The following is a 15,082-nucleotide window of genomic DNA, read 5'->3' as shown; positions in this document are numbered from 1 at the left end:
ACTTTATTATTCCGGACCTTCCATATATATCATAATATCCATGCAAACTGATGATCCTCCATTTTTGAATAACTCTCCAAAACAAATGGTCTATATTAGCAAAAAGCGAGCCAATAGGAAAACAACTTGTTTACCTCTTAGTTTTATTTGGTTGTCTGAATTTTAAGTTGAATTGATTTTGTTTGACATGGATGAAAAAATGATATTGAAATTGCTGATCCCATGGTTGAAATAATAATTTCCGCTATTCCTAATTCAATAATAACTTCATATATTTTAGTGTAAAAAAAGAAATTATATGAAGTAACATTTGTTATAATGAGATTTACGAAATATGCTATTGATTTTGAAATTACATTGAAAAAATAATATCAGATATATTTCCAACAAGTTTAAGCATACTATTTTCCATATATTTTATTGTCAAAATAAATATATCTTTTCTTTTATATTATAATTTTTTTGAACAAATCTTCTAATATTTTGTAAAAATAATTTTTAGAAATTGATTTTTTATCAGAAATTAATAATAGTATCAATTAAATTTTGATCGATAAATAAAAATAAATTTCTATTAGATTTTGTTAAAAGTACATATCAAAATGTAATGTTAAAAAGTCTAAATAATTAAAGAAAAAAAACTTATTTTGCGACTGCTCGTATCATCATTTTTATATTTTTGCTAGGAACCAATCGTATTATAGAGTTACCCGTTTGGTTTACATGTCATTTTAAATATGTTATAGTTGATGAAAAAAAAAATCACCGAAATGACGTGTCAGTCTCTCGCAAGATCCTAACCTCTAGAGCTCAGTATAAAAATCTGAAGCCGGCCGCAGCAGATCGAGAGCTTCTAAATTGTTTTCTTATTCGATCTCTCATCACAGTTTCAGACTCTCAAAAACATACGACATCCTTCCTCTGCGTTTCGACTGTTGCATCTGTAGCGAGATCTGAGAAGTGACAGCGTAGTTTCTTAAGGGAGTTTTCGGTACATCAGCAATGGCGCAACCTTTCGTTAAGAAAGACGACGATCACGACGATGAGAGTACGTCCTCCTCCGTTTTTCTGTGCAAAGCGTTAGATCAGATTCGAAGCTTTCAGATCTGTGCGATTCGATGTATCATTTGATTTGGTTGTGTTAGATCTCAAAGGAGCGGAAGTAACCATAGTAACTGATAACATGATGATTCTATCTAGTCTGCGAATGCCTAAGATCAAAGTCTTCTTTGTGATCGTTGAGAATACCTATGAAATAACATTTGTTATAATGAGATCTACAATTGCACAAGACTATTTTGTGTGTTGTTGTAATTACGGAACCGGTTTAGTTCTATTACCGCATTCGATCCGGTCTTCTGAATTGTGGTGTTTATTTTCTCAGTGGAGTATTCACCATTCATGGGAATAGAGAAGGGAGCGGTTCTTCAAGAAGCGAGAGTCTTTAATGACGCTCAGGTTGATCCTAGAAGATGCTCCCAGGTCATCACCAAGCTCCTTTATTTGCTTAACCAAGGAGAGTCTTTCACCAAGGTCCGTTTCACTTTCATTTGCTTTTTGAACATATCATTAGCACATTTGGTGTAAAATGAATAACCTTCTAATTGGTTAAATTGAATTTTATTTTGCTTAGGTTGAAGCAACGGAAGTGTTCTTTTCAGTTACAAAGCTTTTCCAATCAAAAGACACTGGCTTGAGGAGAATGGTCTACTTGATCATTAAGGAGTTATCTCCATCATCTGATGAGGTTTGCCTTCTTATGAGAGTTTATGCTACTCTTATTGTAAGAGGTATATGTTTCTGATGAGTTTTGTTTGGTGTTTCTCTCGATAGGTTATTATTGTAACGAGCTCACTTATGAAGGACATGAACAGTAAGATTGATATGTATCGTGCAAATGCTATCCGTGTCCTCTGCCGGATTATTGACGGGACCCTTCTCACTCAGATTGAGCGGTACTTGAAACAAGCCATTGTGGATAAGAATCCCGTTGTTTCAAGTGCTGCTTTAGTCAGTGGGCTTCACTTGCTAAGGGTAACCTTTCTACACACCCAAAACTGTTTTGTTGTTTCGTATTTGTTAGTTTATGCTTATATTCTTGTATTGTTGTTTTCAGACAAACCCTGAAATTGTTAAGAGATGGAGCAATGAGGTCCAAGAAGGTGTTCAATCTAGATCAGCCCTCGTTCAGTTTCATGCCCTAGCTTTGCTCCATCAGGTAAGGTTGTTGCATTGGTGTTACCGAAGTAAATTGGTTTATGTTTCTGTTCTTTGTTTAATTAAACATCCACTGGTAAGAAGTATGTTGACAAAATATGTGTTACTAGAAACATAAACAATAGGTTTTCTGTAGCGCCGATCATAGCTCTTTACTATGGTCATTTAGAATTTGTCTCGGATAGCATATGTTACATGTTTGGTTGGAAGAACGGCCTGAGACTTGTGACTTGTCGAAGTTATATGAGTTAGAAAATGATATATATGTTACATTGATTTGAAAAGGCTCCCAACACAATGTGCTTTTCTTTTTTGCATTTACTAAGATTGTGAGAATTATCTAATAGATATTGACAATCAATCATCATGTTCAGATACGCCAAAATGATCGCTTGGCTGTTAGCAAGTTGGTCGGTAGCTTGACCAGGGGATCTGTTCGTTCTCCATTGGCTCAGTGTCTTTTGATACGCTACACTAGTCAGGTTAGTGCTCCATGCCTTTTGATTATTTGATATGTGGTTGAAAATAACTTTGCGATTCAGCTCTAGTTTCTATTGTGCAGGTTATCCGTGACATGTCCAACCATGGTCAATCTGGAGAACGTCCGTTCTATGAGTTTCTGGAGAGTTGCCTGCGCCATAAGGCAGAAATGGTGATCCTTGAGGCTGCCAGGGCGATCACTGAGCTTGATGGTGTTACAAGCCGAGAATTGACTCCAGCAATCACTGTTCTCCAGCTCTTTTTGAGTTCTCCCAAACCAGTGTTGAGATTTGCTGCTGTCCGAACTCTGAACAAGGTTTACAATCCTTTCTTATATCAAAATCTTTATAAACAAGTTTTTTTCATCTCTTTTCTTTGTATAGTAAGACACCGAATGTTTGTTACAAAAAAAATAAAGTAAGACACCGAAAGTATATTATAGTTTTCTGGATAACTTCATCGTTCCTTGGCCATCAAGCATAAAATATGTTTCATTGTATACTAAACGCAAGTTTATCCACAGGTTTCAATGACTCATCCTATGGCTGTCACCAACTGTAACATTGATATGGAGAGTTTAATTTCTGACCAGAACAGAAGCATTGCTACACTCGCAATCACCACTCTCCTGAAAACAGGGAACGAATCAAGTGTAGAACGCTTGATGAAGCAGATAACTAATTTTATGTCAGATATTGCTGATGAGTTCAAAATTGTGGTCGTGGACGCAATAAGATCGTTGTGTGTGAAATTCCCACTCAAGTACAGATCCCTGTAAGTGAAGTTTTACGGTGTGTCATTTGTATGTTTGATCTCTAGCATTGTTTTCATAGCATTGTGGCTTATGAATAATATGTGTCACCTTTTCATCTACAGGATGACCTTCTTAAGCAACATTCTTAGGGAAGAAGGTGGATTTGAGTATAAAAGAGCAATAGTAGATTCTATTGTGACCATTATCAGAGATATCCCTGATGCGAAGGAAGGTGGATTGCTTCATCTTTGTGAATTCATTGAAGATTGTGAGTTCACATATCTTTCAACACAGGTAAATCATTTTCTCCATGATCCATCTGATGTTTCAATTAAAACATGTGTGGTATTTAAATGTGTTTTTCGCACAGATCCTTCATTTTCTGGGAATCGAAGGGCCCAAAACCTCAGATCCAAGCAAGTATATACGATATATTTATAATCGTGTGCATCTGGAAAATGCCACTGTCCGGGCTGCTGCTGTTTCAACACTAGCAAAGTTTGGGTTTATGGTTGAATCCTTGAAGGTATGTACAGTTCTATTGTTAACTTATTTCTTTATTATATCTTCCATGACTCATTGTCAAGAGCTTAATCATTGGATGCTCGACAGCCCAGGATTACCGTTCTGCTGAAGCGCTGCATCTATGACAGTGATGATGAGGTGCGTTTCTAGTCTTGGTCTATTGGTTGTAGTATCTGTGCATTTTTTTTGTTTCTGTCTGCTATTTGTATACCCCTTGGGTCGGTTGCATCATTATACATTCATATGTTTGACTTTGCAAATATTTTCTGGGAAGATACATGCAAATTGTTTGCTGATTTGATCATGGATTTTGACCTCTTTATTTTAAGGTACGTGATAGAGCAACATTATTTTTGAGCGTCCTTGGTGGTGATGGTACTCTTGACGCTGATAAAGATAGCAAGGAGTTTCTGTTTGGTTCCTTGGAGGCTCCTCTGGGCAACATGGAAACTAGTCTGAAGAATTATGTGAGTTTTATCATTTCTCGGTTTTCTTATTTTCGTAGGCTTCTTTGTACATTAGTTATCTTATATCTTTGATCCTGCAGGATCCCTCTGAAGAAGCTTTTGATATCAACTCTGTGCCCAAGGAAGTAAAATCTCAGCCTCTTGCAGAGAAGAAAGCTCAAGGTAAAAAGCCCACGGGTCTCGGTGCGCCACCAGCTGCACCTGCTTCTGGTTTTGAAGGCTATGAAAGACTTCTCTCATCTATTCCAGAGTTTGCCGCCTTTGGAAAACTTTTCAAGGTTAGTGCTGAAATTATTTTTCCGTTTAAATCTAATGTCATTAGCTTACCTCGATTGCTTTAACTTGTACTTTCTTTTTCAGTCTTCTTCACCTGTGGAGCTAACTGAAGCAGAAACAGAATATGCCGTCAATGTTGTCAAGCATATCTTCGACAATCATGTGGTGTTTCAGTACAACTGCACTAACACAATCCCAGAGCAGTTGTTGGAGAGGGTACTGAACCATTTGTCTTGAACATTGGTGTAAAGCTTATCTTATGCTTATGCCCTCTTTCCTCATGACATGAGTTGTTTTGTAGGTCAATGTCATAGTAGATGCTTCAGAAGCAGAGGAATTCAGTGAAGTAGCTTCAAAGGCCCTAAACTCACTTCCTTACGATTCGCCTGGTCAAGCCTTTGTTGCTTTTGAGAAGCCAGCAGGTGTCCCCGCTGTTGGAAAGTTTTCCAACACATTGACTTTTGTTGTTAAGGAGGTACATGCTGCTTTTCATTTCTACCTTATTTAGATGAAGTGGAAGTAGTAGACTGACTCTAATTGTTCATGGGTAAAAGAAAAACAAGATGACTAATTTGTTTGTGTATTATGAATGGGATTTGTAACACAGGTTGACCCAAGCACAGGAGAAGCAGAGGACGATGGGGTGGAAGATGAGTACCAGCTGGAGGATCTTGAGGTTGTATCTGCAGATTACATGGTGAAAGTGAGTGTCTCCAATTTCAGGAATGCATGGGAAAGCATGAATGAAGAAGACGAGCACGTAGACGAATATGGCCTCGGGCAAAGAGAGAGTTTGGGGGAAGCTATAAAGGCTGTCATCGATCTTCTTGGCATGCAGCCTTGTGAGGTTAGTCTCTCTTCCTGCGTTTTCTTCCTGTTTTTCCGGGTTTGGTGATAACTTGAAACTGACACTTGGAGAAACAAAATTGCAGGGGACGGAGACAGTTCCGAGCAATGCAAGGTCACACACTTGTTTACTGTCAGGTGTGTACATAGGGAACGTGAAAGTGTTAGTGAGGGCACAGTTTGGGATGGACAGTTCAAAGGAGATTGCAATGAAACTGGCGGTTAGAGCAGAGGACGTCTCTGTCGCTGAGGCCATTCACGAGATTGTTGCCAACGGCTAAAACTCTTGAGGGATCATCTCTCACGTATCTTCTCCAAGTACGAAAGAGTGTTACCAGAAATAAACAAAGAGTTTTCTTCATGTTGCTAAAGATCCTCACTTAACCAACCTCATAGCACAATCTTTTCTTTTAAATAGTAATATTACCTTCTTTTATTTCTACATTATTACTGTCAGACATTGGAGTTTTTCCTTTTTTTATATGATATATTGGTCTTCAAGTTCCATGGAATGATCTGAATTTGAAGTGCAGGCTAGAGAGTGATCCTTTCTTACACAACTCCACTATATCAAAAGCAAAACACCTTCTCAACAAGATTACAAACCAACCGTAGGGTTTTACTTCCAGACAACATAACATATTAACAACCACAAGAACTGGAGATAGAGCAGAGACATGACTAAGTTTGTTTTGTCTCCTTCATATCACTCTCCTGTGCCCTCCAAACGCCCATATCTGTGTGTAATTAAACAAACACACACACATCCAATGTTACTTCTTACCTTAATTTCTATATCACTGAAAAAACATAACATGATATGTTAAAAGTGTCACTACTAACCTTAAGATTTGAATCCCAACTTCCCGTACACAAGGCACTTCCATCTGCTGACATCCCCAAACAGCTTATCCGATTCTTGTGTGAATCCTGAAGCTCCCCCAAATCCAATACAACCTGCAAGAGAACCAAACGATCACAATGAGCTAAAACAACTCCCACCATTCAGTACTCAATATTTAATTAGCTTACCTCTCCCAAGAAAGTATCCCAAACGTAGCAGGTGTTGTTATTGGCATAGCCAGCGAAAAGAAGCCTCCCCGAGGCAGAGAATGCGATGGAGGTCACAGGCAGGTTCTCACCATCACCTTGTGGCTGGTACACCTGGAGTTGATGACCAGTCCTAATGTCATACAACCTGCATGTTCCATCTTCTGATCCAGTCCCAAATCTATGCCCATCCGGAAAGAACTTGACAGTATTCACATCTCCCTTGTGCCCATGAAACGTCCCCACTGCTCTGCTTGCATCGCGAGTGTCCCACAAGCGTGCAGTGGTATCACATGAACCAGATATGAACCGAGTTGGGTTTGATTCACTGATTGAGACACTGTAAGAATGGGATACAACAGTTGTTTAAGGGCCTGAGTTTAGCTAAACTCCAATATACTCTTTATTCATGCTAACTTTCATACATAAATCAATTGAACTCCCTATATCCTAAAGACCAAAACCTATAGGTTGCCTACGACAAATCTATATCGGTATATCAAATACTCAATTTCATATTTATTTTGATCCGACATTTAAGACACTTAGAAAGCGAATACTATAATGAGTTCGATTCGAAGATAGGTCTTAGACAGAGTTATAAAATCTACCCGAAATTGAAGTATTATTAACCGAACTAACTTCAACATATATAAACCCTAAACTGGACCTAAGAAACTAAACCCGAAAAACTGGAACCCGAACGCCTATGCCTAAAGATATGTTACTTTAGAAACCGTATCAAAGAAAGTGATGCCGGCAAAGCAACCACATGGAAGCAAAATCCATACCTTAGTACATCAGCAGTATGTCCAGACTGAAACTCGCCGCCAAAGACAGAAATTTTAAGACCAGTAGTAACATCCCACAAGACGCATGTCTGATCACCTGAACTGGTAATCAGATGAGCATCATCATTTGGGACATACCGACAGCACGAAACATAACCCTTGTGACCACTGAGCATTCTCGAAACCGGTACAGTTCCGTCTTTGTCTGCGGTCGAGCTAAGACTGAAGATAGAACAAACACTGTCCAACAACCCACCACACGCAACAGTCTGACCATTCGGAGAGAAGGCACATGTCATAACCCATGCACAAGGGAGTTTAATAGCGTGAGTTTTCTGACTCGTTAGAGCGTTCCATACTATTAATCTACCGTCTTGAGATGCACTGACGATCCGGTTACTCTCCAGTGTCCAGTCTAATGAATGAACCTATTAAAGTTAAAAAAGCTTTTCTCATTTACTTGTGAGATAAGAGATAAGATTGAAGTTCTCTCTCACTCACCTTCCCTGTGTGTCCTTGAAGAGTACGGCAACAAACTAGATCCGTCGCTCCGAATTTCACCGGAGAACGACCTTGAGCCGCCGTGTACTTGGCCACTGTCAAAATTCAATCACAGAGAAATCAAAAAACACTAAGAACAAGATGTCTTCAACCATGAGAAGAAGAGGAAGAGAAGCAAGAAACCATCGGTGTCGAGTAGCTGGAGGCGTCTCTGTATAAGTCTGTCACGGAGGTTATTAACGGTCTCTGTTGCGGCGGCGTGGCGCTCTTTGAGCTCGGAGACAGACATTCCCGCTTCGGAGTTGGTCTTCTCCGTCGCCGATCAGAGAAACTAAAGAGAGCAGATGTTTAGGGGAGAGGAAAGTTCATGGTCGGACCCTAGAAAGAGTGGATTTTAGGGGAATTACGTGGGGGGAAAGGAGGAGGAGGAGAAGAAGAGATGAAGCATTCAGACACGCTTCGTGTTGTTCTTCTTGTTGATGTCTCTGACCTGACAGGAAGACGACAATTGACTGTTCCCATTTGGGATAGCAAAAGTGGACCCTATTCACAATGCTCAAACGACGTCGTTGTTCGGGAATTTGCTCCTTTGCCGTTAGTTTTTCTCTGTGGTTTTGGTTTTGTAGCTCAATTATTTGAACAATTACTAACATACGACTGTGATGTTGACTAATATACTTTTCTATTAGCATTTGACATAATTTAATATATACTTTTCCTCTATTTCGAATTACAACGCTCGCATCATTTACAAAACAAAACCAAAAAGGTTGAATAATATATACACATATAAATAAAAATTTGCATATAATGATTAATTGGGTTCAGAGTAAGGCGATCTAGGGTTTCATGATTTCACGGCGATGGGATCCTGGAAATGGAGGCGGCGAACGGATGGATCTACAGGAACAACAAAGCACGGAGTGGGGGTTCTTAGATTGGGCGATGTTACCGAATCTCAGGGGATTTGATTTGGATATACGGAATGGATATTTTGGAAAATTAAGGAGGACTCGTGTTTCAGAGATCTCGATTACGATTTCGATCATCATCAAGACGAAATCACAGAGATCTACAAGTATTGAGTCTGGCGGTTTAAAGATTCTGTATTGTTTCTCTTTTAAGGAGAATGGGGGAAGTACAAAAGCGATATGGAGAGTTGTGATTTCTAGTGTTTATGATAATAAGATTCCATGGAGAAGATTGGGAACGAGATTTCACAAAGAATATCAGTTGGAGATATATGGAATTAAAGGGGATCAACCTTGGCTCGGGTATTTGGAAAGTGGGATTTATTATAAAAGGGATATTGGGTCTCTGTTTTATTGGAACTCATCGAATCAATTTTGTACGTTTTTCTACAGAACAAAACAAGGTCTTTCTCTCATTTTGTTCATCATGACACAGGGGCAACTAGTGGGTAACGGTGGGGACATGAAGGAAGGAGAGTGCTCGAAAAAGATTGAAGATTACGGTGCCTCACTTCGACAACTCGGCGCTCATCAAGACCTACTCCAAAAACTCTGATTGGAAGGTGTATGAATCCTCCGGAGCAAGACATGAAGGCTTTGATCCAGAATGTACCTAAGATATGGAAGTTGGAGGATCGGGTGATTGGGACAGACTTGGGGTTTGGCAAGTTTCAATTTGATTTTGAAACGGAGAATGATATTGATGCGGTCATGAAGCTTCAACCTTATCATTTTGATTACTGGGTGCTTCCTTTGGCGCGGTGGCAACCAAAGAAGAATCAACTATTCCCATCCGAAATCACTTTTTGGGTTCGAGTGATTGGTGTTCCAATGGAGTTCAGGACGGCCCCAACTTTTGAAAGCCTCGGCGAGGCACTTGGAAGATTAGTAGCAGTGGATGTGGAACATTGTCGAGTTCAGGTGGTGGTGGATGCGTTTCAAGAGTTATGCTTTGAAACCACTTTGGACTTCAAAGGGGGGGAGTTCTACGATGGCGAGGAAGTAAAGATCTCTTTGAGGTATGAGAAACTGTTCGGGTACTGTGAAGTTTGTTCGAGTCTCTGTCATAAAGAGGATTTATGTCCTCTGTCAAAGAAGACTGTCGCGAAGGCGAGTCCAGAGAAGAGAAGGGAAGATAGAGAAGGGAACGGGGTTGGTATGATGGGGGGAAGCATGACGATCGAGCACGGAGCTATAAGGGGGTAGTCATCAATGGAGCTCCGAAACAACAATACAAAGAGCGAGATGGCCGCGACTACCATGGGAAGGGCAAGGGCAAGATGACTGATGAGGCTGACTTGAAATGGGTTAAGGCGGCTGATAGAGAAAACAAGGGATCCTCTAATGGCCACAAAGGCTACCGCGGAGATGGCGAGGGCTCGAGATACAGAAGTTCACGGAGAGATGAGACTCAGGTTGATACTCAAGAGGGCCATGGTAGGACTTTATCAGGACACACAGGGGCTCAGCAGGTTCATGGTACAGTAAGGAGTGAGGCGAAGGAAGATGGAGAGATTAGGGATCCTTTGGTGATCGACAAAATACTTCCCTCTCAAGAATTCCATGAACAACTTGTTAAGACTCAGACGTTGGAAACATAAGCTATCTCAGATCCTATGGAGGTGGAGAAGGGGCTCCAAATGATTCAGGGTTTGGTGGAGAAACAACCGGTTTTGGAGGATGATAAGGTGATGAATATGGATGAGTTTCGAGCTGTCTTTTTGGAGCACGTAATTGATTTGGATGCGGCAGATAGCTTACCAGACGTTTCTGATAGTGAGCTGGAGGAGATGATGAAGGAACATGAGGAGGGTGATAACACCCAGAGGGAGCTGGAGATAGGCACTAACGCTGAGGAGAAGGAGCAGGTTGATGAAGTAACAGGGAAGAAGCATGCTTCTCGCAAGAGACTGCTTAAGGCCTCATTGGGTACCGCAGTGAGCACGAAGATGAGGATTGCGTCTGCGCTTGCTTCGCTGCGGAAACGAGCTCCGACCAAGACAGGCACATGCCATTGAGATAACGTCAAGCAGCAGGAGAGCAAGGGACCCTCAATCCCGAAGAGTGGAATGCCAAAACCATAGGTTTTATGAATCAAGTTTTCTCTGTTGTTTTAAGTGGGCGGGGTTTTAATTTTCGTATTGGGTTTTACTTTTTTCAAATAAGTTCTATGAGCAAGTATGGTGTAGTTGGTTCAAATGGTAGCGTGGTTTCTTTTTGCGGTTTGGGTTTAAGGTGTCCTCTTTGTCCTTTTAATCTTGTTATGTGGTTTGGGAATAAAAAGGAACTTTCATGGATTCAACATTGGGTTCATCTTAGATGGTTTTCTATGGTTAATCTACAGGTATCTCTTGGTATAATGGTGCTAGGTGGATTCTCTGGCGATGACTTTTGGAATGTATGAGAGAGTTGGATTAGATCTAGTACACATAATGTCACTAATAATTGGTTTTTTCTTACCATTATCTTGATCGGGTGTGTAAAGCCAAATTGGCTAGGTAATGGGTTAGTATTAGTGGCTTTGAATGTAAAGGGTGTGGCCCAAAAGCAGTATGAACAAATGCTTGCGATTTTGGTTCTTATGGCCACAGTAGCTATTTTTTTTTAAATAAGATTCAGTATAAGGATTCTACGGAGAGAATTAGTAGGGAAGATTCGAAGAGTAATTATTATAATTTGCATTGCCTTGGATATGTGGATATATTTGAACTGCAAGGGATTAGATTCTTTATGACATGGGCTTGTCTTAATAGATTTCCTCGGTTGATTTCGAGATCATGGTTATCGAGAATGAGACAGAACTCGGGTGTTTCAAGGGGGCCTTTGTTATTAAATCACAGTTATACTAATAATGGTTATCGGAATGTGGCATTACGTCAAGGTGTGATGGAACTATATAGGGGTTTTGTATGTGTTGAATGTGTAACAATTGCTCTGGTATGGTGGTTATGGAATGTTGGCGTTTTTCGGTCTTTGGGTGACATCAAGCCTGAATCCTCTAGCTCGCATGAGCAATATAAAAATATTTTTTTTATGAAAATACTAAGTTGGAATTGCAGAGGACTTGGAAGTCACTGGACCATAAGTTATCTTAAGGAAATACGGCAAAAGCATAAACCAGATTTTTTATTTTTGTCAGAGACGAAACAGGAGTTTGAATTTGTTCAAAAATTTCAGGCTCACTTTGGATATGATAGCTTGGTTACTATGGATCCGAGTGGGAGAAGTGGTGGTTTGGCTCTTTACTATAACAATGAATATCAAGTAAAAATATTATACTCTAGTAATAGAATGATTGACATAGAAGCGGTGTCTAATGGGAAACAAGTCTTTCTTACTTTCGTTTATGGAGATCCGGTTCAAAAGCTAAGAGAACAGGTATGGGAACGCTTAACTCGATACAAATTAGCACGATCTGAACCCTGGTTTATTATTGGCGATCTAAATGAGATTACTGGGAATCATGAAAAAGATGGGGGGTCTCTACGGAGTGCAGCTTCTTTTATCCCTTTTAGTAATATGATAAGGAATAGTGGTTTATTGGAATTTCTGGCTCGGGGAAATAAGATGTCATGGCAAGGTCGGAGAGGTAAAGGGCAAGGAGCATTTACGGTTAGATGTCGACTGGATAGAGCTTTGGCTAATGAGGAATGACATACTCTTTTTCCATATTCTTATACAGAATATTTGAGATTGGTGGGATCGGATCATCGACATGTGGTAGCCTTTTTGGAAGAAAAAGTACCAGGAAGGAAAAGAGGACAGTTTAGGTTTGATAAACGATAGATTGGTCAAGAAGGGCTTATGGAATCAATAGTATCAGGATGGACAGAAAATCAGGAAGGCCGTTCAGAGGATTTCATCACAAAGATTGATAATTGTCGTCATGAAATTTCATCATGGCGGAAAAATAATCAACCATATGGGAAGGACAAAATTCAGAATCTCCAAAATGCGTTGGAAGAAGTACAAACTGATAATAATAGGTCACAAGAGGATATTATTGAGATATCTAGGAAATTACAAGAGGCCTATAAAGATGAAGAGGAATATTGGCATTAGAAGAGTAGAAATATGTGGTATTCATCTGGGGACCTAAATACTAAGTTTTACCACGCTCTGACAAAGCAATGTCGGTTCAGAAACAAAATAGTAGGCCTCCATGATGAAGCAGGTAATTGGGTCACTGAAGAGAACAGTGTTGAGAAGGTGGCAGTAGATTACTTTGAGGATTTGTTTAGATCAACAAACCCAAGGGAGTTTGATAGTTTTTTGGAGGAGATAGGTCCATCTATTTCCCCTCAGATGAATCAAATGTTACTGCGAAGAGCAACTGAGGAAGAAGTTCGACAAGCGTTATTTATGATGCATCCGGAGAAAGCGTCTGGCCCAGATGGAATGACAGCCCTTCTTTTCCAGCATTTCTGGAATGTCATTAAGAAGAATGTGGTTGAGTTGGTCAATAATTTTTTGATTACAGGTGATATGGATTTACGGTTAAACATAACAAATATTTGTATGATTCCAAAGATAGAGAGACCAACAAGGATGACGGAACTACGACCGATAAGCCTATGCAATGTTGGTTATAAGATCATTTCGAAGGTTCTGTGTCAAAGATTAAAAAATTGTCTTCCCCAGCTAATTTCGGAGACACAATCGGCTTTTGTGGCAGGAAGGTTAATATCGGATAATATTCTTATTGCGCAGGAGATGTTTCATGGTTTGCGAACCAACAAATCCTGTCAAAATAAGTTTACGGCAATTAAAACGGATATGAGTAAGGCATATGATCGGATAGAGTGAAATTTTATAGAGGCCCTTCTTAATAAAATGGGATTTGATGCACATTGGGTTAAGTTAATGTGCGAGTGTATATCTTCAGTTCAATATAGAGTTTTACTCAACGGGCAGCTGCGTGGTCTCATTATACCTCAACGAAGATTACGTCAAGGGGACCCATTATCACTTTATTTATTTATTATGTGTACAGAGGCTTTAATAAGGAATATAAAAAAGGCGGAGCGAGAGAAACAATTGACCGGTATGAAGGTAGCTAGAGCGTGTCCAGCGGTGTCTCATCTGTTATTTGCAGATGATAGTTTGTTCTTTTGTAAGGCAAACAAAGATGAATGTCAAACTATTTTCAGTATATTAAAGGATTATGAGGCTGTATCCGGACAACAAATAAATTTCCAGAAATCCTCAATCCAATTTGGACATAAGATTGAGGAATCAAGCCGTCAGGAATTGCGAGACATATTGGGGATTCAAAATTTAGGAGGAATGGGGTCTTATTTAGGTTTACCGGAAAGTCTGGGAGGATCGAAGGTTCAAGTGTTTGGTTTTGTACAAGATCGTCTCAATAACAGGGTGAATGGTTGGACTTTTAGATTTTTTACCAAAGGGGGAAAGAGGTAATTATAAAGTCGGTGATAACTGCGCTACTAAACCATGTGATGTCGGTGTACAGATTACCGAAAGCTATAGTGAAGAAACTAACGAGTGCAGTAGCTCAGTTTTGGTGGAGCCCAGGAGGAAGTACAAGGGGAATGCACTTGAAATCATGGGATAAATTGTGTGAACATAAAGATAATGGTGGACTAGGTTTTAAAGATTTAAATGATTTTAACACGGCAATGCTTGGAAAGCAATTGTGGAGGCTGATAGAGAAACCAAACTCTCTTTTCTCTCGAGTTTTTAAAGGACAGTATTACAGGAATGCTTCACCCCTGGAACCGATTCGCTCATACTCCCCGTCGTATGGATGGAGGAGTATCATCTCTGCTAGATCTCTGGTTTGTAAAGGACTAATTAAAAGGGTGGGCACAGGGTCATCTATTTCAGTATGGAATGATCATTGGCTCCCATCCACTCGCCCGAGACCAGCTAACAAAAATCTTCACAATAGTTACCCGGACCTTAAAGTGGATTCCCTTATTCATCAGGACTCCCGCACTTGGAATTTACAGGCACTTAGGACTTTGATGGAACCCAACGATGCGAAATTGATTGAGAGTATTCCTCTGAGTAGAAATCAAATGTAAGACAGGAATGGTTGACATTTCATAATAATGGGAGATATACGGTAAAATCAGGGTATCATGTCGAAAGGATATATCCAGATAAGGAAAAACTACCGGGGTTTTATGGCCCTAATGTAGATATTCTGCTGGAAAGTGAAATGTCCTACAAAGTTAAGGC

The 15,082-nt window shown here is 39.8% G+C and overlaps 2 protein-coding genes across 2 annotated transcripts; one reads left to right on the top strand and one right to left on the bottom strand.

Annotated features, from left to right (window-relative positions):
- Positions 1 to 833: 833 nt before the first annotated feature.
- LOC106434464 (coatomer subunit gamma) lies at positions 834 to 6,070 on the top strand. The gene is made up of 17 exons (XM_013875336.3): positions 834 to 1,048; positions 1,385 to 1,533; positions 1,634 to 1,747; positions 1,834 to 2,034; positions 2,117 to 2,218; positions 2,592 to 2,699; positions 2,780 to 3,013; positions 3,221 to 3,471; positions 3,574 to 3,745; positions 3,822 to 3,977; positions 4,064 to 4,114; positions 4,306 to 4,443; positions 4,524 to 4,721; positions 4,804 to 4,935; positions 5,021 to 5,194; positions 5,327 to 5,566; positions 5,652 to 6,070. The coding sequence occupies exons 1-17, from the start codon at positions 1,003 to 1,005 to the stop codon at positions 5,844 to 5,846; spliced, it is 2,661 nt and encodes an 886-aa protein (XP_013730790.1). The 5' UTR covers positions 834 to 1,002; the 3' UTR covers positions 5,847 to 6,070.
- LOC106434467 (guanine nucleotide-binding protein subunit beta) lies at positions 6,068 to 8,410 on the bottom strand. The gene is made up of 6 exons (XM_013875338.3): positions 8,091 to 8,410; positions 7,908 to 8,002; positions 7,407 to 7,834; positions 6,598 to 6,955; positions 6,409 to 6,522; positions 6,068 to 6,302 (listed from the first exon to the last, which is right to left on the bottom strand). Exons 1-6 carry the CDS (start codon positions 8,194 to 8,196, stop codon positions 6,267 to 6,269), a joined length of 1,137 nt encoding a protein of 378 aa, XP_013730792.1. The 5' UTR covers positions 8,197 to 8,410; the 3' UTR covers positions 6,068 to 6,266.
- Positions 8,411 to 15,082: the final 6,672 nt, after the last annotated feature.

Source organism: Brassica napus, chromosome C3, assembly GCF_020379485.1.
Source record: "Brassica napus cultivar Da-Ae chromosome C3, Da-Ae, whole genome shotgun sequence".
Classification (NCBI taxonomy): domain Eukaryota; kingdom Viridiplantae; phylum Streptophyta; class Magnoliopsida; order Brassicales; family Brassicaceae; genus Brassica; species Brassica napus.
This window is presented reverse-complemented; position numbering and strand designations above follow the sequence as displayed.